The 26192-nt window shown below is 41.0% G+C and overlaps 1 protein-coding gene across 13 annotated transcripts in view; it reads right to left on the bottom strand.

Annotated features, from left to right (window-relative positions):
• LOC122553234 (bifunctional heparan sulfate N-deacetylase/N-sulfotransferase 4-like) overlaps positions 1-26192 on the bottom strand; it is an 879937-nt gene that overhangs the window by 129766 nt on the left and 723979 nt on the right. For 12 of the 13 annotated variants that reach the window (XM_043696825.1, XM_043696838.1, XM_043696832.1 and 9 more), the window contains 2 exons: positions 7087-7174; positions 2796-2840 (listed from right to left, as the gene is read on the bottom strand). In XM_043696825.1, coding sequence (XP_043552760.1) covers positions 2796-2840; positions 7087-7174 — 133 coding nt within the window. The remainder of the gene's footprint in view (positions 1-2795; positions 2841-7086; positions 7175-26192) is intronic. The other variant, XM_043696874.1, reaches the window with a different exon arrangement.

Below are 26192 nucleotides of genomic sequence, written 5' to 3' on the forward strand. Positions count from 1 at the left end.
CATGGGCAATCTCTGGGTAGCAAACAAGTACCGTTCTGAAGTCTGTTCACAAGTCAATTTGTACACAAGTTACAACATAACGCAGGATAAAGTAAAGAAGCTGCTTACAAGTACTGGAAATGTTTGTATATCAGATCTTTAAAATTAAATCCCTATACGGGACTGTGCTCTTAAGCATGAGTTAGACGCTTGCAAATTGGGGACCCCCTGTATACTAATTTGTTAAAACTCCTCAATGGCTTCCTGAAGTGAACCAGAAATGTAAAATATCAGAGATATGATTATTTTCTTTACAGCAGTCAAGGTCATTTTGCTGTGGGCTATTTACCTAGCCAAGCTTACATAGCTCATGAGAAAGACCTAGGAACTTTCACCTCAGTCAATACATGCTACTGGCACACTTTGGCTCTCCTTTGGTTTCCCTTAAATCCTGAGTTACTATCACCTTGTATATATGCACCACATTAAGTGAGATTTGAGCATTGTCAAAAAAAAAACACATTTTGTTGAAGCTTTTTATCATGCATTCATCAGAATAAGTCATAAGAATGCCAAGTCACGAGGAAAAACCAACATTGTCACTGCGTGAGAGGAGAGCGCTGACTGGTTGGCAAATGGACTCTGATTGATGGTGTTGTTGTTGCCATGGAGAACGTACCAGCCAGTGATGATTTACAGTTTACAGCCAGGCTTTATTTAAACTTAAAGCAGACAAGTTCACTTTGATCCAGTCAATAGCTGTCACCTATTTTAATGAGTTGAAACAGGCACTGTGCATGTATGTGCTGTTTATGTCTGCAAAGAATAGGGCACTAAGCATTAATACACTGAGCTTTCCTGTATGTGTTACTGTGCTAAATTACAAATTCAACTGACAATCCTAGATTTGTTCCAAATAAAATGCTTTGCACACTCAGGAACATCTATTCTGTAGTAAGACAAATTTTGTCTTACTGCAGATTCACATCTAATGTTGGACACTGCTGTGACTTTTGTAAGTATGACCTGGTTAGGTATGATCAGTAGCTTGCTTGTTCCAAACAACCAAAATAATATGCTGTTGGATACAATCTGCCAATCTTTGGCACATATGGCTGACATGCCTATCACCATCACTGGAATTCGTACAAAGTGTTACGCATTTGTGTAATATGCCGGAAAGTCTTTTTGATGTGGTGCCTGCATCCTATTAGTGGTGAACATCACTCCTGTTACTGTTGCATAGTAGCAGGCTGGAAGAACTAATTTCAGCTTTGCTCAAAGTTTTGACATTCCTTATCTTCCAGGGTGATCTGTGGTAGATTGTTTCTATAAGGCTAGAGGCAAGTGGGACCAGACAGACTGAGGCCAGCAGAAGTGAGGACAGAGGTGGGAAACTTCGAGGAGAAAGTGAGGTCTGCAGATGCTGGAGATCAAAGTTGAAACTTTATTGCTGGAACAGCACAGCAGGTCAGGCAGCATCCAGGGAACAGGAGATTCGACGTTTCGGGCACAGGCCCTTCTTCAGGAAGAAGAAGCCCGAAACAGGCCCTTCTTTGGCCTGTGCCCGAAACGTCGAATCTCCTGTTTCCTGGATGCTGCCTGACCTGCTGTGCTGTTCCAGCAATAAAGTTTCAACAGAGGTGGGAAATCATAGCAAGTGGTGTCATGGCAAGTGAAGTTGGAGCAAGGAGAGGAGAAACTGGAGAGAGAGCGTGGCTGAGAGAAGCAGGAACTCAGAGGTCTCAGCTAGAGGGAGGATGGGGCCAGTGATATTACCAAGGCCAGTTACCCTCGGTAAGTGAGTCTGCAAAGACGAAGGAAAGGGTCAGAAAAGAGGGGAAGGATTTATCTCAAAAATATTTACATTTCTATGCCAAAGCATCTCAAAGCATATTGTGAATTACTTGAAGTGCTGTGACTGTGTAGAGTTAAACATGCAACTGTTTTGCAGTGACCTCTACATTCTGTGGTGAGTTTATGGTGATGGGTTTTTTTGTGCATTAGCATGTGTGTCAGTTATTCTAAAAACAATCTGTCTATCTCAATCTGAGGTGGGATGGGCATGGTCATTCAGTGGCTCGCACTGCTGCCTCACAGTGCCAAGTACCCCGGTTTGATTCTATCCTGGGTTGAATGTCTGCACGGGATTTGAATATTCTCCCCATATTTGTGGGCTGGATGGCCTCTATCTGCACTGTAGGGAATTCTATGATTCTATGAAGTTAAGCCTGTTATCATGCTAATTTAAGTACTGTGCTGTCTTACAATCAAAACCATCCCTTTTTGTTATGATTTTGTGTTTGATTGAACAATGATGATTTTTGAAGCTAGAGTTGAATTCTTCTAATACTGGTTATGTGCTAGTCCAAATACCCCATATGTCAACACAAATACAGCACGTAATGTCACTTATGTGACTGTATGAGCAATTTATAAGCAGCCTCTGAAAATAAATATGTCGCCCTTGTGAAAGCCTCATGAGGAGAAAATATTTTGACCTCTACTCTGGGCTTTAAAAGATTAAGAGGTGATCTCATTGAAATACAAGATTGTTAAGGAGCGTGACAACATGGACACTGAGTGGTTCTTTCTGCTGGCTAGGAAATTGCAAACATGAGTCTCAGGATGTGGGCTGAATCATTTAGGTCAGAGGTGAGGGAAGAAAAAATTTAGAGCATTGTTAATTTTTTTTAAAAAATTCTGCAGTAGAGTGTTGCCAAACCCATCCACCACCTTAAACATTCACTCGCTCCACCACTGGTGCATAGTGGCATAAGTGTGTACCATAAACAAGCTGCAATGCAGCAACTCACCAAGGTTCCTTCGACAGCACCTTCCAAACCTGCGACCTCTACCACCTAGAAGACAAGGGCAATAGACTCATGGGACTTCTAACACCTGCAAGTTCCCCTCCAAGTCACTCACCATCCTGACTTGAAATTATAGCACCATTCCTTCATTCTCACCGAAACAAATTTTTCAAGTTCATACATAAAAGCACTTTGAGTGTACCTACACCAGGTGTAATGCAGTAGTTCAAGAAGGTGGCTCACCAATACCTTCTCAAGGATGGTTAGGAATGGGCAACAAATATTGGCCTTGTCAGTGACACCCACATCCCAAGGAAAAAAACATTAAAAATCAGATTGAGATGGAGAGAATGTTGGTCTCTGAAGGGATATATAAAGTAGATAGGAATGTGAAGTTGAGGGAGAAGGCCAACCAAGTTCTCACTGAATAACAAAATCGTCTTGAAGGACAACATAGTTAACTCTTGCTCAAAATTCTTATGTTGTTATGTTCATTAAGGTCACACCTCTGCTGGTGCCTGAATTTCATGGCGACAATATTTTGTGTTTTATATCACATATATACAAGTGTTGCTTTCCTTTCATGTAGCACTCAGTCCATTTAATTATGTTCTGTAAAACAGGTTAGGACATTTCTATATCCATTGTTTATTTCACAACTGAACTTTTCGAGAAGATGACTAGGTTGTGGGTGAGGGTAGTGCAGCTGATTTGGTCGACATGGACTTCAGTAAGGCTTTTGACAAAATCCTGCGTGGAAGATTGATTAAGAAGCTAAGAGCCTGTGGAATCCAGGACAATTTGGCAAAATAGATTCAAAATTGGTTTGGTGGCAGTAAGCAGCAGGTGATTGTCAAAGAATGCTTTTGTAATTGGAAGCCTGTGTCCACTGACATACCACAGTATTCGGTGCTGGGTCTCTTGCTGTTTGTTGTGTATGTTAATGACTTAGACACAAATGTAGGAGGTATGATCAGTAAGTTCACAAATGACATGAAAATTGGTCATTTTGTAAATAGCGAAGACGAAAAGTCTTAAATTACAAGACAATATACATAGGTGATGGGGAAAGAGAAGGGCTTATGCCCGAAACATCGATTCTCCTGCTCCTCGGATGCTGCCTGGCCTGCTGTGTTTTTCCAGCACCACATTTTTCAAATATAGATAGGTGAGTCAGAGGTGCTGAACAGTGCCAAATGAAATTTAATCGTGAAAAGTTTGAGGTGATGCATTTTGGGAAAACTAACAAGATAAGAAAGTACATGTTGAATGGTGGGGCCTAAGAAATACAGAGAATCAGAGGGACCTTGGTATGTATATCCACAGATCTTTGAAGGCAATAGAACAGGTGGATGAAAAGGCATATAAGGTACTTGCCTTTATTAGTCAAGGCATGGAATAAAAGGGCAAGGATATTATGAAAGAGTTGTATGTATTAATTAGACCGTTGCTGGAGAACAGTTCTGGTCCCAACATATATGAAAGTAGTGATTGTACTAGAGACAATGTAGAAGCGATTCAATAGAAGGTTGTCTGTGCTGGAGTGTTTCAGCTATGAAGGGAGACTGGCTGGGCTTGGCCTGTTTTTCTTAAAGGAGAGAAGGCTGAGAGGGGATTTGAATGAGGTGCAAAAGGTTCTGAGGGAAAAACCTTGCCCTTAGTGGAAGGATCAATCGGCAGGTAGTACATCTTAAAGGTAATGAGTAGGATGGTTTAGAGGGTATTTGAGGAAAAACATTTTAACTCAGAGGATTATGGGTATCCAGAACTCTCCGCCTAAATACGTGATCAAGGTGACAAATCCCAAGAAATTTAAAGAATATTTAGATGAACATTTGAAACATTATATGATGAGTGGCATGGAGATGATAGGGTGAAAGGCCACTTTCCATGATGTAAAATCTCTCTGATTCTATAACACTTTGCTCCAGTTTGCTCGGCATGGACAAGTTGTGCCAAAGGATCTGTTTCTGTGCTGCTTGGCTCTATGAAAAAGAATCATCCCCTTCTATCATTCCTTCAACTAATTCTGCACTCAAACTAACATTGTTCTTTAATTCCATCAATTTTCATGGTACTAAAAAAGTTATCAATCAGTGCTCTAACAAATGCACTCTCATTTTTGCCCACTTTATTCCCTGGAACTATACTGAGTGCTGCTTTCTTCCTGAAACGTCCTGATCAAAATTATTCACAAACACTTTTTGGAATTTTCCCTCTTGCCATCCTCACCCTTTTTGCCCCTTTCATTGATGAATTCCTTAAAGAATGGAAAAGTAACAAAGTTCAACATTATGAGCTCTGATTATCATATGTTTTAATTTGTTTCTTCATCTCCTTCCCAGTCGTTTGGTGGCCTGTAGCAAACACTCTGTGGTTTAATAACTTCCTTACTGTTCCTTAGCCTAACTGATTGGATTTGTCCCACCATTCATCCATGAGCATCTCTCTCCAGTGTTGGGCTAATTATTTTGAGCAGTTTTGCCACACCGCCTCCTGTTTTAGAAAGTGAGATATAGGAGCAGAATTAGGTCATTTGGTCCATTGAGTCTGCTCCACTATTCAATCATGACTTATATGTTTCTCAATCCTATTCTTCTACCAGAAGGTATGTCAGCCTTGATTCCCTTACGAATCAAGAACCTATCTATCTTTGTGTTAAATACATTCAATGCATTACTTCCACAGCCTTCAGCGACAACGAGATCCATAGAAGCACTACACATCTCAGTTCCAAAAGGTCATCACTTCACTCTGAGGCTGTATTCCTCAGGTCCTAGTCTCTCCTTCTAGTGAATACATCTTCTCCAAGTTCACTCTATCCAGGCCTCTTAGTATTCTGTCTTCAATGAGACTCTCCCTCAACCTCATCCGTCTAAACTCCATCGAGTACACAGCCAGAGTCCTCAGCCGCTCTTCATATGACAAGCCTTTCATCCTCAGCATCATTCTTGTGAACCTCTTCTGGATACCTTTCATGTCAGTACATCTCTTCCTTAGAGACAAGACCCAAAACTGCTCACAATATTTCAAATACAGTCTGACTAGAGCCTTTCGCAGCCTCAGTAGTGCATCCTTTCTCTTATATTCTAGCCCGCTTGAAATGAATGCTGACATTACATTTGCCATTCTAAATGCCAACTGAACCTGCATGTTAACCTTAAAAGAATCCTGAACTAGAGCTCCCAAGTTCCTTTGTGCTTCAGATTTCCAAAGTCTTTCCCTGTTAGGAAAATAGTTTATGCCTCTATTCTTCCTACCAAAGTGCAATACCTCATTCTTTCCCACACTGTAACCCATCTGCCACTTCATATAAGGGAATGCGTACAAGGTACAGTGGCAACTGCAGCTAAAGGTATACCTACATGTAACTGAAATCTAAGAGACAGACTTTGGTGCAGTTGCCGGATCATATTATTTAAAACAAATCTCTTAGATTGAATTAATTAATCCCAGTATTTAAACTTTTGTATTCCAGTTTGCATAAAGCACTTAACACCACCTTCACATTGCACACAAAACATCCACTCTTACTAAGGTCCTGTTGTCACTCTGTTCACAAGCCATTTCATTTAGTTGATACTACCAGCTCCAATTATACACAGCATTGATCTGGTATCTTTGGTGATCCCCAGTTTAAGCAGATCTAACAATCCTTTCCTACACAGTAAATCATTCACTAAGATTGTGACAATTCAAACTCCCTCCATCAATAATTAACACCATCTTCTGACCCCTTGCCCCTGCAATGTTTACCTCAAAAGCTGAAAGAGAGCCATTGGAATTGTCTAAAGCTACCTACTGTGCTTACTTTTTACTTTCCATATCCTATCCCTCTCTTTGTCGCCCTGCCTTTCCTCTGCCTGACTCCTGATACGTTCTCTCTCTCCAGAAAAACTCCTCATCTCACCATATGCACCTTTGATATTCTCCCTAAGGCCTCCTGACAACATAACTGCTCCTTCATTTAATTGCTGTGACAGCTTTAAACCTGTTTCTGCCAATTCTTAAGAAATATCTTCCCAAATTCCCTACATGGCAACACTTCTGTCTCTCTCTCCCCAGCTTTCAAAACTTTCTTAGAATTCCTCTTCGCCAAAGATTCCCAGTCGCTTTTCATAACTCTGTAACCATAACTTGACATCTACTTCTTTATCTGTTTAATCAATATTTACTTGCCTTCCCAGTTTGTCCTGTGTTGCGACTTGCATTATGTAAAAGCACAAATTTCACTTGGGAACAAATATATTTCAGTAAAATCAGAGTTGAGTTGTTTTTTCCTGTATATTCTCACCTGTGTGGTAGAATTTTCCAGAATATCCGAGGTTGAAAGTAAAGTTGGGAACTTGGGTGCGCAAGAGGTTTTGAGTTTCAAGTAATGCCTAAAAACAAAACAAATCAGAACATGATTGTAGCAGGATATGGTTTTTTTTAACAAAATATATTTGACTGTTATGGACTAGGCCAGACCACTCAAAACATTCTTAAGCACGCAGCCCAGACCATAACTTTGCAATTTGTCTTGGGAAGTGTACAGTGAAAATTACCCAGAGTAAGTTAGCTACGTTGACTATCAGATTTTAAAACAGACAAACATTTATTCACAAAATTACACAATGAAACATAAAGAAAAGAATAAAGAACCCCGACAGAACTCAGTCTATCCAACTAGACTTAATTATGCTGTTCTGAATATACACAACAGTCCCACTAAGCAAATCCCCGAAGCACAGTAAAAATGAAACAAATGCTTACGGGTTGAAGTAAGAAGGGCAGAAGGAGAGAAAATCTAACAGTCCATTTTTACATTGCTGAACTCCTAATTAGTTCTAGACTGAATTGCTCAGCTTTCAGAACTGACCACTCCCCTTTCATTATACAGGTCACTTCTAAAACATGACCACATTGTCCTGAAGTCTCATCTGTTTACATGTAAGCAAAAGGCCTCTCAAAATCCTTTTTTATGCCTGTACTAAACTAGCCACCTTAGAACTGGGAGCTGTTTATGACCCCTCTGAACAAAACCACTGACACTATATCCTTGAGAAAAGTAACAGCGTTTTAGAAAAAGAGGATCAGCTTTGTGACATTGAACGCGATGCTGAAAGTAACTGTCACATTTACTTTTTGCTCCTGGTAATAGAAGAGACTTCAATGAAATGCAATTTGTATTTTTAGTTCAGTCTAATGAAAGCCATGTGACACCACAATCTTTAGTTTAATGAATACTTTCAAAGTGAAATATAATGAGCTCCACAAGTAAAACAGCATCAAATTGTGTGTTGATTTGACTGTTTAGGAAGTATTTAGATTAGATTAGATTACATTACAGTGTGGAAACAGGCCCTTCGGCCCAACAAGTCCATACCGACCCGCCGAAGCGCAACCCACCCATACCCCTACATTTACCCCTTACCTAACACTACGGGCAATTTAGCATGGCCAATTCACCTGACCTGCACATTTTTGGACTGTGGGAGGAAACCGGAGCACCTGGAGGAAACCCACGCAGACACGGGGAGAACGTGCAAACTCCACACAGTCGCCTGAGGCGGGAATTGAACCCAGGTCTCTGGCGCTGTGAGGCAACAGTGCTAACCACTGTGCCACCGTGCCGCCCACAATTGGAAGGATTGCTTTATGAACAGTTGATTGACTAGATCTAGCTTAGCCAGAAGCAAGAAAAACTAGATTTACATTTAGAATATTATGTACATAGATCCCTGAAAGTTGCCACTCGGGTTGATAGTGCTGTTAAGAAGGCATATAGTGTATTAGGTTTTATTGGTAGAGGGATTGAGTTCCGGAGCCCTGATGTCATGCTGCAACTGTATAAAAATGCTAGTGCAGCCTCACTTGGAATACTGTGTGCAATTCTGGTCACCCCATTACAGGAGGGATATGGAAGCATTGGAAAAGATGCAGACGAGATTTACCAGGATGTTGTAGAGGGGTGATTTACCAGGATGGTGTAGAGGGGTGGTCTTATGAGGAAAGGCTGAGAGACTTGTGTCTGTTCTCATTGGTGAGAAGAAGGCTAAGAGGGGCTTTAATAGAGCCATACATGATGATCAGAGATATAGATAGGGTGGAGAGTGAGAGTCATTTTCCTAGGATGATGACATTGGCTTGTATGAGAGGGCATAGCTGCATATTGAGGGGTGATAGATTTAAGACAAATGTTAGAGGCAGGTTCTTTACTCAGAGAGTGGTAAGGGCATGGAATGCTCTGTCTGCTAATGTAGTTAACTCATCTACATTAAGGGCACTTAAACAGTCCATGGATAAGCATATGGATGATGATGATGGGATGGTATAGAGGGGTGGTCTTAGATTAGTTCACAGGTCGGCACAACATTGAGGGCCGAAGGGCCTGTTCTGCCCTGTATTGTTCTATGTTCTAAGAGCTGATTAATGAGGAGGCACCAGCAGAAAATGGAATGCTGACTTTGTAACAGTTCATAATACTTTCTGCAGCCATTAGAACAACTGCTCATTTTTTGGCAAAGTGTATGCAAATGAGGAGGTTATGTCATGGTACTGCCACACAGCTATTTTCTGTCATTTTACCTCATTCACACCTTTTCTGCTGCCTTTATACCATATGTTGAATGCCTCCTCTTGCCTTCTCAGCCAACACACAGTTTCCTACAATGAGCTACCTTTTTTGGAAGAGGGGGAAAAGTAATGGAAAATTACCAAGCCAGAGATTGATTATTTGATTGATTTATTGTTGTCGCATGTCCCAAGGTACAGTGAAAAGTGTTGTTTTCAATGCTATACAGGGAGTTCGCACCATACAAAGTGCATCAGGGTAGCAGAACTGAGTGCAGAGAGAGAGAGAGAGAGAGATCAGAATTAACATTGGAGAGGTCTGTTCAAAAGTCTGCTAACAGTGGGGATGAATCTATTCGTATGTGTATTCAAACTTTTATATCTTCTGTCTTACTAAAGAGGATGGAAGACAGCATAACCAGGGACAGAGGGGACTTTGATTACATTGATGACTTTCCTGAGGTAGTGAGAAATGTAGACACAGTCAGTGGATGGAACGCTGGGTTCTGTGATGGACTGGATTGCATTCACGATTCTCCGTACTTCCTTGCGGTCTTGGGAACAGCAGTTGCTATACCTTGCTGTGATGCATCCAGATAGGACGCTTTCCATGGTGCATCTATAAAAATTGGTAAGAGTCCTTGTGGACGTGCCAAATTTCCTTAGCCTTCTGAAGAAGTAGAGATGTTGTTGTGCTTTCTTGACTGGTGCATCAACCAAGACATGGATGGACCAAGACATATTGTTGGTGATCGCCGCTCCCAGGGGCTTGATGCTCTTGACCCTCTCCATCTCAGTACCATTGATGCAGACAGGGACGACCCCTCCACTCCACTTCCTGAAATCAATGACCAGCTCCTGCATTTTGCTGACGTTGATGAGAGATTGTCTTTTACATCAGGATGTCAAGTACTCACTCTCTTTCCTGTCGTCTGTCTCACTGTTGTTTGAGATCCAATGGTTGTGTAGTCAGCAAACTTGTAAATGGAGTTAGGGTGGGATTTGACCACATAGTCATGAGTGTGTAAGGATGTTTCTACACTTATACAGTGTGTAAGTGATGCTTTTCCAGAGGTACATGGCAACCACAGGCTGGTATGTTCATATCAGTGTCTACAGGGGCAAATGTTTCTGCATCTGACTAAGAAGTAGTGCTTGCAGTAGCTTCCTTTTCCAAAGAAAGTATAAACAGAATTATGTCACATGTTGCAAGCTGACACAGTCAACTCCAACACAGGCACTGCTCTGTCAGTGACTCTAAAAATTACATTTGGCCTCAACATTTATATCAAGGATCAATCTAGCCTGCTGGTTTGTTCATTGGTAACATTAACAATGTGGTTCTGTCTAAAAACATCAACTGAATCACTAACCCATTATATTGAAGTAGCAACAATTTTATGAGTATCACCTTGGACAAGCTGTCACACACTAACATTTTATTTTCAGGAATGCTTTAAATGCTTAACTGATTGATGATTATACATGCAACATGAAAGGAATCCATTGTCCCAATGTGCACCATATTTACAAGAAACAGAACACCAAATATTCAAGCAAACTCTTACCTCCTTTGTTATGTTGCTATGTTTTGAGCAACTCACTATTCAAGAACCATTTAACCCAACAAGATAGGTTTCAAAATGATTCCTGGGAGAAAAGTGCAATGTTCTACAACTCCTGTGTACTTTCCCAGGACTCACGTGAAACACTGTTACAAAATGAGCAGAGTCACTATTAAGCACATTATCTACGTAATGAAGCCAGACTTCAGGCGTGTAGCTTGACAACAGCATTTTCTGCATTTTTATCAGATCAGAGATCTTAAGGATAGCTGTGGTGTTCTGACTACTGTACAATTCTGACTGAAAAAGATAGCTCCATGGAGGACTTGAAGAGTCATCTTGAAGGAGCAGCAGAGGAATTAACCAAAGGATCAACATGCTGAACGGGAGATCAACCTGTTGTTGACTGCAAGAGTCATCATGAAACACGTAAATCAGAAACCTTCAGGTTTGTTTATTTGTCACATTGGAGTTGATAGTCACTCTCAATAGCTTCTCTTTCCATTTTTTTCACTAGTACTTTTGGATTCCACAGAGACCTTCACTTGGCTCCCTACTATTTCTCATCCGCAAGCTGCCTCTCATTGACATTATCGAGAACAATAACCTTAGATTCCAAATATACACTGATAACACTCAGATATATCTCATCACCAGCCCCTTTGATCTCTCCGTTCTCTCAGATTTGACACAATGCTGGCCTGGCATCTGGCAGTGGATGAACAAAGAATTTCCCCAACTAAATATTAGGAAGAAAAAGCCAGCATTTGCCATCCCTAAAGATCTTCTGGCAGAATGCCTTCATAAACCATTTCAGAGGGCAATTAATAGTCAACTACATAGCTGTGGGCCTGCAGTAGGCCAGGTAAGGATTGGAGAATGCCTTCCCGACAGGCCATTAGCGAACCAATTGTTTTCATGGTTACCATCACTGAAACTAGCATTCCATTCCAGATTAATTCATTGAACTTAAATTTCATCAGTTGCCACAGGGAATAAGACTCCATGTCCCCATACGTTGAAAGTATTATATGAACATTGGACTATTAAACTATATCTGATCACAAAAATAATGTCAAATTTTTCTCAGTACAGGCTGACGTATCCTCCTATAATCCTCCTAATAAGAGGAAATATCAAAACTTCACACAAAAAAGAACAATATTGATTATGTCTTACTGCGTGTATATGTGAGAGTTTGAATATGTGTATTTGTAACTGTATGTGTCTATATGTTAGTACGCATATCTGAGAGTATCGGAGTTTGTACAAAACTGAGTAAGTGTGCATGCTTAGCCATCTTAACACCCCACTGTCCTCCAAATCAAGTGTGTGGTCTATAAACCCTTAAATCTAGTTTCTTCAAATGGATGTGGCTCTTGTAAAGCAGTAGCTAAGTCTTGTGTTGGATCTACTGCAGATTCTTAGCTGTGGAACTCTTGTTTGGTTGGCCTGGCATTGTATCCTTTCAGTCACAATACACAAGCATTGTACATTTGGCACAACAGGTCAAATATGCTGGCATTCTGAAAGATGGTAGCATCATGTATGTGCCCGTTCCTGCCATGTTAATATAGCTAGTTATTGGATGTATATGGGCCTTGAACAGCAGGGAAACAGGTTTAATAGTGCAAACAAGATTAGTGTAGCCCTGTGGGGCTCCAGTCTCCAATCCAACCCCAGACTTTTGGAGACAGAGAAAAAACAGCCCTTTTCAATCTGGCACCACATGTCCCTATGGTAGCAATCTGAGCATCTCAAGAGAAACTACAGACTGCCCTAGGGCTTTTGTCATGAATCTGCTGGCTTTTTAAATACACTGAAGCTTTCATGCACTCCACAGACTGAAGCTCCAATTCCAGTCTGGTGCTACATAAGTACTCAGGTATTTAGGGCTTATTGAGATATTGCCTGTCACATTTCACTCTCTCTCATTATGGCCTTGATAAAGAAAATGAAGTACTTAAATCCTTTAGATATCATGATAGACAAAACAATCAAAGTTTTGGCATTAAGCCCATAATGGGTACAATTTACAATAGACAGCTGTGATCCTAACCTCCATAACATAATCTGGTGGCATGACTACTGGACAAATGTTGAGGAGCCTCAATAGAATGAAGTTCCTCATTGCTGCCAGACTTCCTGACTACACTAGAGTCATTTAGCTGCTCCATAACAGAGTCTGCTCCCAAGAACTGCTAGTCACTTAAAGGTCGGCAGCTTTCTGCTACTGGCAGTGCCATTGGGGGCAGCGACTATGGCCAATTTGGCATAGTGACTCACGCAGAGGATCTCCAATGGATCCTCTAGGGTTGGATAAATACCTTTGGAATTGAAGGATAGAGTTACCCATCATGGAATTCCTAGTCTCTGACCTGCTCTTATGCATTATTTACATGACTGACCTAGCTCATCATCTGGTCAATGGTACCATTCACGATATTAATGATGAACGATTCAGCATTGGTAATGCTATTTAATGTAAAGGGGAGATAGCTTGTTAGATACACTTCTGCTGGAGATGGTCATGGCCTGGTACTTATGCCATGTGAATGCTACTTTCCATTCATTGGCTCAAGCCTGAATATTGGCCACATCTTGCCAGATTTCAGAACAGAATGCTTTAGTATCTAAGGAGTCATGAATGACATTGAATATGTCCAATCATCAGTGAGAATCCCCACTTCTGACCTTATGATGAAGGGAAGGATCATTGATGAAGCAGCTAAAGATGTGTTGGCCTAAGATTCTCTCTCAGGAACTCTTGCAGCATTTGATTTTCTATATTCTACCATGGGATGTAGGTGACACTGCTAAGGTCAGCATTTGTTTCCCATTCCTAATTCCCACTGAACTGAATGCCTTGCTTCACAATTTCAGAAGGCAATTAACAGTCAACCACATTGTGAACCTAGAGTCAAATACATTCCAGAGCAGGTATGGATGACATATTTCCTTCCCTTAAAGGATGTAAGTCAACTAGAATCATAGAATCCCTACAGTACAAACAGAGGCCATTCGGCCCATCGAATCTACATGGACACATCAAAGAGCATCCCTCTCAGACTACCCCCCCCACCCAATCTTCACAGCCTCACATTTACCATGGCTAATCCACCTAGACAACACATTGCTGGTTACTACTGGATAATCAATATAACCTGCACTTGTTTGGATGGGTTTTTGAAAACAATCACTGGTAGCTTCATGGCATCAGCACTTCATATTCCTGATATGTGAATTAATATTAAATTCCACCAGTTGGAATGATGAGTCTTGAACCCAGATATTCGGAGACCTGAAGGTCAGCACTAGTGACAGCTTCCTCACACTTTAACATATGCAAAGCTCCAATACTTGTTTTAAGTCACTGTCTCAGATCCCAGGTACACTTGGACATTGGAAAAAGCTCAGTTAAATTGATCTTATTCAATATAATATTCATCATTATCATAGCTACCTCATCAAGCTAATGTAAACAGAATTTGCTCTGAAAATTTCATTTTCCTGAAAATATAATATCCAATAAGGTAAGTCTATACTATTGCTACCTGAAGACCAGTTCCAAGTTAAAGACTGACTCCTAAAAGTATTCCACTTACAAAGAGCTAAAACCAAAAAAAAAGGATTTTTCAACATTATATAGTTTGATACATATTGCTGTTCACCTTATTGTAAGTGTATATTCAGCCAGGATCTTCGATATCAGATTTTACCTGTGCTAAATCAAAACAGCTTGCTAAATTGCTAATATGCCTCAAGAAAACTACCAAATAAATCATCAAATTGAAATGAAGTAGTATAATGTGTCAAATGAGCTTGCATAAAAGCTCTTTCTACACAGCTTGAGACCTGTAAATTGAGGCCATTAAGAACATTCCCGTTCTTCAACTGTATGTGTTTATACAAAAGAAATATGTGCAAAACCATTTTTCATTATCAATGAAGCAATACACGTGCCACCAAAATGCTTTGTATGCATGAGGACAAAGAGAGTGGCATTTCAAAACCTGAATTGCTATACAAATTGCATTCAGCCTGTGCAGGAAAAATCTTCCCAATCCATTCAGCTCTTGAAAATAACCGCAAGTACCCAGTTACTGCAAGTGAAACATGACATTCTTTCACTGCAGTTAACATACCCGCTGGTAAACATAAAATTAACAGTAACTGACATCATAGAATCATAAACTCATACAGCACCAATTTGGCCCTCTAGCCCAATAAGTCTGTAATACCACTGACTACAGTAATCCCACCTTCACTCATTTAGCCCACATCTAGGATTATCATGACTTCCTGACTTTTTAAAAACTTATATTAGCTTATTTCACTTTATTAAGTCTTATTTTTAGTTGCATTTTATTGTGAAATTTCAGCAAAAGGTTCATGATGCCAGTCTGGTCTTAGCTGTTCCATTGAGTTATTGTGGACTCTGTAGTCAGAGGAAAGCTCAGCAGTGTAGGAAGGAATAAAGTATCCTTCTCTGTTTCGCCAGGGTGCTGCCACCATCTTCTCTCTGCAACCTTCCACTCAATCTCTTGCTGTTACTGCATGCATCTTCCACCAAGACTCATGGTCTTGACTGACACTGTTACATGTAACATTTTCCCTCATTTATTCTTACCCCACCTCAACTCTCCACATTTCTAATCCTGCATGGTCTCTGTATTGCTTACTCATTCACTCATCTCTGCAGATTTCCCCTGACCCTACAGCATTATTAGCCGTGCTACCCATTTTGGTCTCATTCAATCCCTCCCATTGTCTCATTCTAGGATAGAAACAGCACATAATAAGGTGAAGAGAGCCAAGGTGGGTGTTGGGTAGCCATAACTGGCCTCCATGCTTTATAGAAAAGCAAGGGTCCTGACCATAGCTAGCAAGGGCTGGCATCACTGGTGGAGATACTGAAACCTGGTGAAGGGCTTATGCCCGAAACGTCAACTTTCCTGCTCCTCGGATGCTGTCTGATCGGCTGTGCTTTTCCAGTGCCACACTTTTTGACTCTGATCTCCAGCATCTGCAGTCCTCACTTACCCCTTGTCCACTGTTGTACTATTCTTCTATACCCCGACTGTAAATGTATTCTTATTCTGTCCAATCTTCTCAGTGCATTCTGTTTTTTTCTCTTCTACGGACACCAGTGTGGTCTCAGCAGCCAAACAACCAGTAAAATACATCTTTTCCTCTATCTCTGAGGAGGAAAACATAGATACTTCAGAGGATGCACTGGCTGAACCCTCCACCAGCTCAGATACCTCGGTACAAGCTTAGAGTTGAGAAAAACAGTTGGTGAGCAGATCACAGTCACATCTCTGCAGCTGGATGAGGAAGAAATGTCCATTTCACTGGAGCCCATAGGGCTACCAGAGACCAGGCACTCATTCAACTCAATGCCAGGGAAGGCCCAATGGTGTCAGCAATGAAGAAGCTCACCTGAATGCACAAACAGACGTGGGGACTGCAGCAAGCTTGTTGGAAACACTGAGCAAAGAAAGATGAAGGAGGGCAGGGGGCAGTATTCCAAGGGGGTAAAGTGCTCAGCAAGTAGGGTGTCAGCTGGACAGGCTGTCATGGGTGGGGGCAGTGCCAAAGTACTATGGTACCAGGGTACAACGAGGTAAATGGATGGAGTATTTAGGTTAGGTCAGGGTATGTGGGAGAAATCACACCCAGTGGAGAATTGTGAGGATAGGTCTTGGGTCACAAGGGTTTAGTCCATAAGCAGGGTAGTGGTGGTGGTGGTGGTGGTGGAGGGGGGCGGCACCAAGGTAGAGGGGGCAAAGTTTCTTATCAGGTTGGGTCTGCCAAGTGGGATTCAGCTCAGGTTGAATTTTTGTTCAGTGAAACTCATGTTTTCACAATCTTAAATGCTAATTTAAAAAAAACATTGCGAGAAACAAATCCTGCCCTTAGCAAAGCCAAGTCTTCAGGATGATTTCTGAATTCCCACTAGTGCTCTTTACAGCCCTCTGAACAATTTCCAAGAGTTAAATTGAAGATCTTGGACAAAAAGATGTTATTCACAGGTTTTGAATCTATGAACTTATAAAAAAAAAATCAGGATATCTATTATACCTCAACCTCACAAGAACACAGTACAGTAAATTTCAGTTTCAATAAGTTTGATGTAGGGGTTACTTAGAGCTGGAGGACTTACTCTGATTTATCACACATAGTCTTTTGTGATAAAGTCATTTCAGCTGTAGATCCTAATTTACAACAATGCCTACACTGCCAATGAAGTATTTCATTGGTTGTACTGCACTGGTGGTCATGAAAACATTACATTACCATGAGGTTTTCTGTTGTATTCATCAATTTTTACTGCATTATTTTATTTGAAAATATCCAAGACCTTTTTGAAAAGCAGAATTGCAGTAAAAAAAAAGTGCTGCTCAATTGGTTCATGGAGAACCTTGAACTTGAGTGGAAATTTTAGGTGGAGTGGTGAGTGAATCCAAATGGACACAGTATACTTAGGAATCACCGGCTGCTCAAGTGAAATCAAGTGACACTAACCATTGTTTATAATGGTGACTAGCATTTTCTAATCTTAAACTGATCACTGTTGCAGTGGCTATTAGAGCTGAATGATTGCTCTGAAAATAGTTGCACATGAAAGGTGTCAATGAAATAAATGGGAACCCAACAGGGATGTTCACATTTCACAGATAAATAGTTAATACGTTGAATATCAGTGTACACGTACTCAAATGATTTTCAATAAAATTTTCAGTCCTGCTAAAACAAAACTACAGAGGAGAGAGCCTTGGATGTATGAAGAAAATTATCTAGCAACCCACATTGGAGTAATTCTCCAAGGGATACATCTAAACAAATTGCTGGTTTCATCCCTGATTTTCTGTCCATTAGGTGTTAGACTATTGGTTCAAGATCAGTCCAGCTAATAGCAGCTCTCTTGATCAGCACCTCATCCACCACTTAAACATTCTCTCCACCACTGGTGTAGTGTGGCAATGGAATGCATCATATTCAATTGCATTGATACCACTCAGCACATGATCATTAGCACTTTCTAAACCAATGACCTCTACTACCCTAAAGAATAAGAGTAACAGGTTCATGGACCTGCAAAGTTCCACTCTGAACAATGCACCATCCGCACTTGGAACTACATCGCCATTTCTTCTGTGTCACACATCCCGGAACTCACTCGTATCAGAATTGTGGGAAAATCTGCACTAAAGAGATGACAGCAATTCAAGTACGCAGCTCAGTTAGAAATGGGCTCAAGAACAATTAGAAATGGGCACTAAATGTTGCTCTTTCCAACGATGCTCACATTCCATGAAAGATTAAAAAAACTTTTCCATCTACTTGTGTAGCCAGTGTGACCTGAATGATACTTATAGTTTCCAATAGGCAATTAAACTCAGCTTCTATTGTGATCATTAGACATCATATCCAACTTTAATGCATTCTGTGTTGCAACTCACCTGCCTTTTTTTTACACCAACAAATAACAAAGTACCTTACATGCATTTATATCGCATCTTCAATGTAATAAAACACTGCAGGGCTCTTCATGTGAATATTAAAAAGGAAATTATGACTCTAAGCAGCATAAGGAGCTATTTTTTATTGAACTGCAATGATGGGTTGGGAGTCAGGGTGTAATAACAGGGACTGAAAACAATGCCTCAGACTTCCCAGTATTTAACAGAAGCAAATTTCTGCTCATCCTTTACTTGATACTGGATAAGCACTGCAGAGTAAATTCACTGCAATACACAACTCAAGAGTGGTAGTGGTGAATTAGAAATGGGTGTTATCAGCATAGATGTAAAACTTAAGACCATTCTTTCTCCTGATGTCACTGAGGGTGCAGCATGTGAATAATAAATCAGATGGGCTAAGAATAGATCCTTGGGAACAGCAGCAGTAATGTTCTGGGTGTAGGAAGCAAGTCCATTGCAAATTATACTTTGGCAGCAATTAGAGTGACAAGAAGGATGTTGTGTAACTTGAAAGGATCTACAAGTTAAAAAAGATTTACAAGGATGTTGCCAGGGTTGGAGGATTTGAGCTATAGGAAGAGGTTGAATAGACTGGGGCTGTTTTTCTTGGAGCGTTGGAGGCTGAGAGGTGACCTTATTGAGGTTTATAAAATCATGAGAGGCATGGATAGGATAAATAGACAAAGTCTTTTCACTGGGGTGGGGAGTCCAGAACCAGAGGGCATAGGTTTAGAGTGAGAGGGGAAAGTTATAAAAGGGACTTAAGAGACAACTTTTTCACATAGAGGGTGGTGTGTGTATGGAATGAGCTGCCACAGGAATTGGTGGAGGTTGGTACAATTGCAACATTTAAAAGACATTTGGAGGGGTTCATGAATAGGAAGGGTTTAGTGGGATATGGGAAAATCTGGCAAATGGGACTACATTAGGTTAGGATATCTGGTCAGCATGGACAAGTTGGACCAAAGGGCCTGCTTTCATGCTGTACATCTCTATGACTCTCTGACTCTAATAGGACCAAGGGAGTGCAGCATTACCTGGATGGTGGAAGGTGGAGAGGATGTGGTGGAGCATAATCTGGTTAAGCAGGTCAAAAGCTGCAGGCAGGTACAGAAGGATGAAGGAATATTTTATTTTTATCATAATCATATCATCACAATAAATGTGACTATGATAAGGGTTATTTGCAGCTCTGCTGGGGGGGGGGGGGGGTTAAATTCAATTAGAGGGTTTCAAATATATAGTTATTTGTAAGATGGGCACAGATTTGGAATACAACACCATGGTTAAGCATTTTGGAAAGTTAGGCGAGGCTGTTGATGAGGAGGTGGTAGGATTTGTTTTGAAGAGAACGGCAATAACAGCAGCTTTAAAGGAGAGAGGAGGAACACATATACAAAGGGATCCATTAAAAAGAAGCTGAGGAGAGACGATTGTTTGGTCCACAGTTCAGTGGAAACTGGATTGATGAAACAGGGTGTATGCCATTCACAAAATAAACCCAGAGACATCATGGTGGGGAAAGGAGTGCAATACACCAATTCCGCCTACTGCATGGGGCAACTTTGGCGGAAGTTTGAGATGGTGGGAAGGACAGGACAAATGGCTGATCAGATGGTCTTGATTTTGGTAACAAAGATATCCTTATTCTTAATCTTCAAGATAAGGATTAAAGGGATAGGGAAGAAGGTATGAGAAGATAGTTTGTAGTAGAGATTTAAATTAAAATGCCTACAATTAAAATTTGAACAAGCTGTCATGTATGTTGTAGTTTCTTCATCTTCCAGAACTCAATACAAGAACACATATGTTGTATAAAATAATGGCTCAGGAAAGATTAATATTCATGTTATATTGGCTCCACCCATTCTACTGATGTCATACACAATGTGGGTGGAGACAAGTAGTATGACTGTGCGTTTTGGTAGGCGCAGATGTATCCACACCATCTCCCTGAGGTCTTAGGCTGGATGAAATGTTACTGAGCAATTGCTCGCAGGCACTAAACCTTCTTGTTATCTATGAACAGTGCCTTTTCTGTACAATGGTATATACCTTTACTACCAAGCAATAAACAGGCCCAAGGCAGAGCAAACAAGAGGAGGATTGTGGTAATGAATGACCCTTACCCAGTACCACATGGTGGTCAAAGTAAAAAACATGCCATAAGGTGCCAGGAGTGGTCATCTTAGAAAATATCACAATGCAGTGCTACACAATTAATGCAGTCAGAACATTTTATCCCACTTAATGACTTGTACAATGTTAGTTTAACCATCTCTTAATAGTTCGACAGATTTTCTCCAAGCAAGGTTACGTGTACAATTTTGCTAGTTGGTTGGAACTTTTTCCTAGTTGTTTTAAAGCAGAAGGTATTTATGGTTTGTTACTTTTGTTAAAGTGCAACACACCTTAGATATAGTTTTTTTTAAGGTATGTTTTTTCCTCATTAACTGCAGAAATACTTCAATGTTGCTTAACACTGATAACTATGAACATTTGATTGTGGTCATTTAATGCAGCAACATGCTCATTGTGCCATATTAACTCTATTTATGTGCTGTGTTCTGCAATGTTAGTTGCTAATTAGGTTGCAGTGCAGGTACCTATAAGGTCTAAATCTTTCCAACTTTATTCAAATGAGTTCATTACTTGCTGGCACTGGGGAAAAAGAACATTATAAATTCCTTCTATTTAAAGGTCAGACTACCTCAAGGCTGAGAAATGGAGGGCTAACCAAACCGCAGGGAAATTAAGCTGCTCTGTCATTTGAGGGCAAGTGGTTCTGCTGTCAGTAGTGTCATCTGGAGTTATTCTTCCATCTAACTTTCTGTCTTGGGTTGTAAAGATGCTGAGAACTCCGCTGACAGCTACACTTATGTTATGGTAAGTAAGAGCAATATGAAAACACGTATGGTGGCATTTCTCAAGCAGCATGTAAATCCAGAGCCAAGCGCTTACGTTGATCAATACCCTTACCATGCATAGGTATTATGGGCCTGATTTGTTGCTAGGATTGGGAATGATTTGTAGGTGGTGTAGGGCAGATGTTAAATTAATGGAGCCAGCAAAAATAATCTCATATTTCTTGTGAGTGAAGTGATGCAAATGTAATCAATTCCATTGTGCATTACAGCGCAGTTGTGGCATAAGGGATGCTGCAGGAATGACTTCTAATGGTTTCCATGGCAATGAGCTTAACTGCCAGTTCAGCATTGCTACCAGCATAACATGTGGATATTTTAAGGCTACATCCACTGAAAGATGGGATTGAGTAAGTACCAGACTCTAGATTTAGTTAATCCATTAATGGCATAAAATAATATTTTACTAAAATGAAGCCAACAGACGTGGCCATATCTCATAAGGACACTTTTGCATTTCAAGACACTGAGAATTGATTCATTCAATTTTACTTGTTGTGCACCCCATTGGTACTTTAAAATGCATGTGCATATATATTTATGTCCAAAATTATCTTTGTTTATTCATAAGTAAAGTTCATATGAGCAAGTGGGAAATAATATCTAAACAATGAAGTCTGCAAATATCATTGCAAAATGACTAATTGCACACAGTAACAAATAAAACATGTTTTAGCCATTTCAGCTGAATTCCCGATGGAGGCTAGTTTGTAATAGAAAGCTAAGCTGAATTAAAGGTGACACTTCATTTGGTCACTTTACTCTGGAATACACAATAATAATGTCAAGGATGTAAATGCTACTTGGTGCAGTAATTTGTGCCCCATTATAGTTGGGACAGAATAAGATTGTCAAGCTAATACAAAAGGAAACAGGAACATCAATGCACAATGTGTCTTATCTGGAGGTGTCATCTGGGGCATTGTGAAGAATATTTTTTTCTTAAGTGTGTCCCACCAATTACTGGAACAGAACAAGTGTAGACTGCAACACAGGATGGATGGGGTGCCGTGTCTGCAGCATTATTAATGTCAGTACATTAATGTCATTGCTGACAACATGCACTCAGTCGATTCCATACTGTATTTTGTAGAAGCATGCTGGCAAGACCAATCCAGTAATGAGTTCCTCTATGATTTACTTCCTTCCCAACACGTCCAGCAAGCTGGTGAGTACCTTTCTATTTACTATGTCTCTCAAACTTGCTGGATGAAACTGAATCAAGTTCAGACATTACAGTCACGGTTTGGGTGATAAGCTGAAATACACGGAACAAGGGTATTGTTATTAACTTCAGAGCTGATATACTTATCTATTCAACATAAAAGAGTACCACACTAAGCACGGATAATTTAGTTTGTTTGCATTCGCACAAATGTCTTCCTAAAATTAATCCTAGAACTGGACTATTTTAACACTAGAATCTAGCAGATTCAAATACTCATGTTTCATTTCTAACTTAAGATGTGTTAAGTAGAAAGGAAACAACAAGTGTGTAAGTTTATTTATGCTTGGTTCCCAGCATGATTCAGTAATTACACCCACTACAAAAATGCCATTAAGTTTTTGGAGAGAACCAGCAAAAGAAGGAAAATGCAGCTGACTACGAAATGCTACAGAAAGAAATTCAGCTGTTTCAGTTCAGCCAGCAACATCAGCAATTTTTACATTGTTAGACATATTTCAGGAGTTTGAAGACAAGAGGCAGTGAAGGGCCAATGTTCTTAATGGCTATAGGAAAAGACTTTATTCAATCAAGTAGCATTCACAGAAATCACCATCACGTCAATGTTAGGGTATATTTTGACCTTCAAAGCCTCGAAAATTCCTCCAAAAATGGGAGTCTACTTATTCGGCAAGTATAATTCGGCAAGTGAACCTTCAGCATAAATGTGAATGCTAAGCAACTTTGTTTTTCAACACACTGAATATGCTTTGTATAGAACAAAGAACAAAAAATAAATTACAGCATAGGAACAGGCCCTTCGGCCTGCCAAGCCTGCACCAATCCAGATCCTCTATCTAAACCGGTCACCTACTTTCTAAGGGTCTGTATCCCTCTGCTCCCTGCCCATTCATGTACCTACCTGGATACATCTTAAGTGACACGATCATGTCTGCCTCTATCACCTCCGCTGGCAATGCATTCCAGGCAGCCACCACCCTTGCGTAAAGAGTGTTCCATGCATATCTTCCTTAAACTTTTCCCCTCTCACCTTGAGCTCATGACCCCAGGTAATTGAGTCCCCCACTTTGGGAAAAACCTTCTTGCTATCCAACCTGTCTATACCTCTCATGATTTTATACACCTCAGTCAGGTCCCCCTCAACCTCCATCTTTCTAATGGAAACAAACTTAATCTACTCAACCTGTCCTCATAGCTAGTGCCCTTCATACCAGGCAACAGCCTGGTGAATCTCCTCTGCACCCTCTCCAAAGCATCCCCATCCTTTTGGTGATGTGGCAACCAGAACTATACACATTATTCCAAATGTGGCCAAACCAAAGTCCGATCCACTGTAACATGATCTGCCAACTATTTTACTCAATACCCCGTCCGCTGAAGGACAGCATGCCGTATGCCTTCTTGACCACTCTATTTACCTGTGTTGCCACCTTCAGGGTATGATGGAGCTGAACACCCAGACCTCTCTGTACATCAATTTTAGATTACTTAGATTTAGATTACTTACAGTGTGGAAACAGGCCCTTCGGCCCAACAAGTCCACACCGACCTGCCGAAGCGCAACCCACCCAGACCCATTCCCCCACATTTACCCCTGCACCTAACATTACGGGCAATTTAGCATGGCCAATTCACCTAATCTGCACATCTTTGGACTGTGGGAGGAAACTGGAGCACCCAGAGAAAACCCACGCAGACACGGGGAGAATGTGCAAACTCCACACAGTCAGTCGCCTGAGGCGGGAATTGAATTCGAGTCTCTGGCGCTGTGAGGCAGCTGTGGTAACCACTGTGCCACTGTGCTACCCACAGGCTTTGCCACAGGGCTTTTCCATTTACCCTACAGTTCACTCTTGAATTGGATCTTCCAAAATGCATCTACTCGCATTTGCACGGATTGAACTCCATCTGCCATTTCTCTGCCAACTCTTTAATCTGTCTAATATTCTGCTGCATTCTCTGACAGTCCCTTCACTGTCTGCTATTCCACCAATCTTAGTGTCATCAGCAAACTTGCTAATCAGACCACCTATACCTTCCTCCAGTTCATTTATGTATATCTCAGCATGGTTCCCTGTGGGACACCACTGATCGTAGTTCTCCATTTTGATAAACTCCCTTCCACTACTAATCTCTGTCTTCTACTGCCCAGCCAATTCTCTATCCAACTAGCTAGTGCACCCTAGACCCCATGGACTTCGCTTTCTCCATCAGTCTACCATGGGGAGGTATAGTTGAATCTTAAACTCCCATTCAATCTCACAACGCATTCTATATCACCTGCTTGTGTACAACTGTAAGCTAAAAGAAAACATCCATTTGTGAAGTAAGTGGTTGAGGCTGAATAATTAATAAAAGCATTGCACGTCAAAGCAGTCATTATACAATACATATATGCAAAAGATGTGATTTTCATGGATCATTTTATAGTTTGGGTCAACTTATATGTTGGGATCAATGGTAATAGCAAGAGTTTTGGTATTCATCTGTGGGATGTGGGTATTACTGACTGGCCAGCATTTATTGTCTGTCCCTCAGTGCCTTTGAGGTGGTGATGGTGGAAGTTCTGCATTTACTTTGTGTGGGTTTCATTTGGTAGTTTCTTTTTTACTTTGCACTTGGCTCTCACCTCTGATAAATGAATCCAATGGCACAGTAAGAGTTCTTCTCAAATATTTAAAACTTATTTGGAAGGAGGTAGGACTTCAATGCATTGTTCAACATTTGGATGCAGAGACATCACTTAAAATGATCAATCATACCCAGGCCAACTCATTGAATTAGCTATCCAATTTATCTCACTTTTTACAGTTCTGCAAATTTCTTCAAATTATCAACAGGAATGAGAATCAGGGAGATATATAATGGTCAGACTGATATCCAACAATTTTACCTCTACTTCTATTTATCTCTCCCTTTTGGGATTTTTTTGAAGATTAGACAATCACAAAACTGAACGGAATGGAAGTCAGTCTTAAATCCTTGAGTTTTGAGGAATGGTCACTGGACCTGAAATGTTAACCCTGTCCAGATGGCTTTCTGAAGCTCCTCTGCTCCTTCTGTTTCCTTCTCTTTTTACCTTTTCTTGCCCTTTTAGTCTCTCAGTCATGTGAGGGCCCCAGCCTAGTCTCTCAGTGGTTTGAGGGCCACAGCCTGGTCTCTCGGTGGTGTGAGGGCACCAGCCTAGTCTCTCAATGGTTTGAGGGCCACAGCCTGGTCTCTCAATGGTTTGAGGGCCACAGCCTGGTCTCTCGGTGGTGTGAGGGCTCCAGCCTAGTCTCTCAGTGGTTTGAGGGCCACAGCCTGGTCTCTCGATGGTGTGAGGGTCCCAGCCTGGTCTCTCGGTGGTGTGAGGGCCACAGCCTGGTCTCTCGGTGGTGTGAGGGTCCGGGCCTGGTCTCTCGGTGGCGTGAGGGTCCGGGCCTGGTCTCTCGATGGTATGTTGATCGGTCTCTTGGCAGCTCACGGCAGTGTCTTGGCTCGGTGTGCAAGTGGATCCTGCCCGGACATGTTCTCGAGGCACCAGTGAAGATCGGAGAAGTGAGGAGAAAGTGAGGACTGCAGATGCTGGAGATCAGAGCTGAAAATGAGTTGCTGGAAAAGCGCAGATCAGGCAACATCCAAGGAGCAGGAGAATCGACGTTTCGGGCATGAGTCCTGAAGGAGGGCTCATGCCCGAAACG

Source organism: Chiloscyllium plagiosum, chromosome 1 (genome assembly GCF_004010195.1).
Source record: "Chiloscyllium plagiosum isolate BGI_BamShark_2017 chromosome 1, ASM401019v2, whole genome shotgun sequence".
NCBI classification, from domain to species: domain Eukaryota; kingdom Metazoa; phylum Chordata; class Chondrichthyes; order Orectolobiformes; family Hemiscylliidae; genus Chiloscyllium; species Chiloscyllium plagiosum.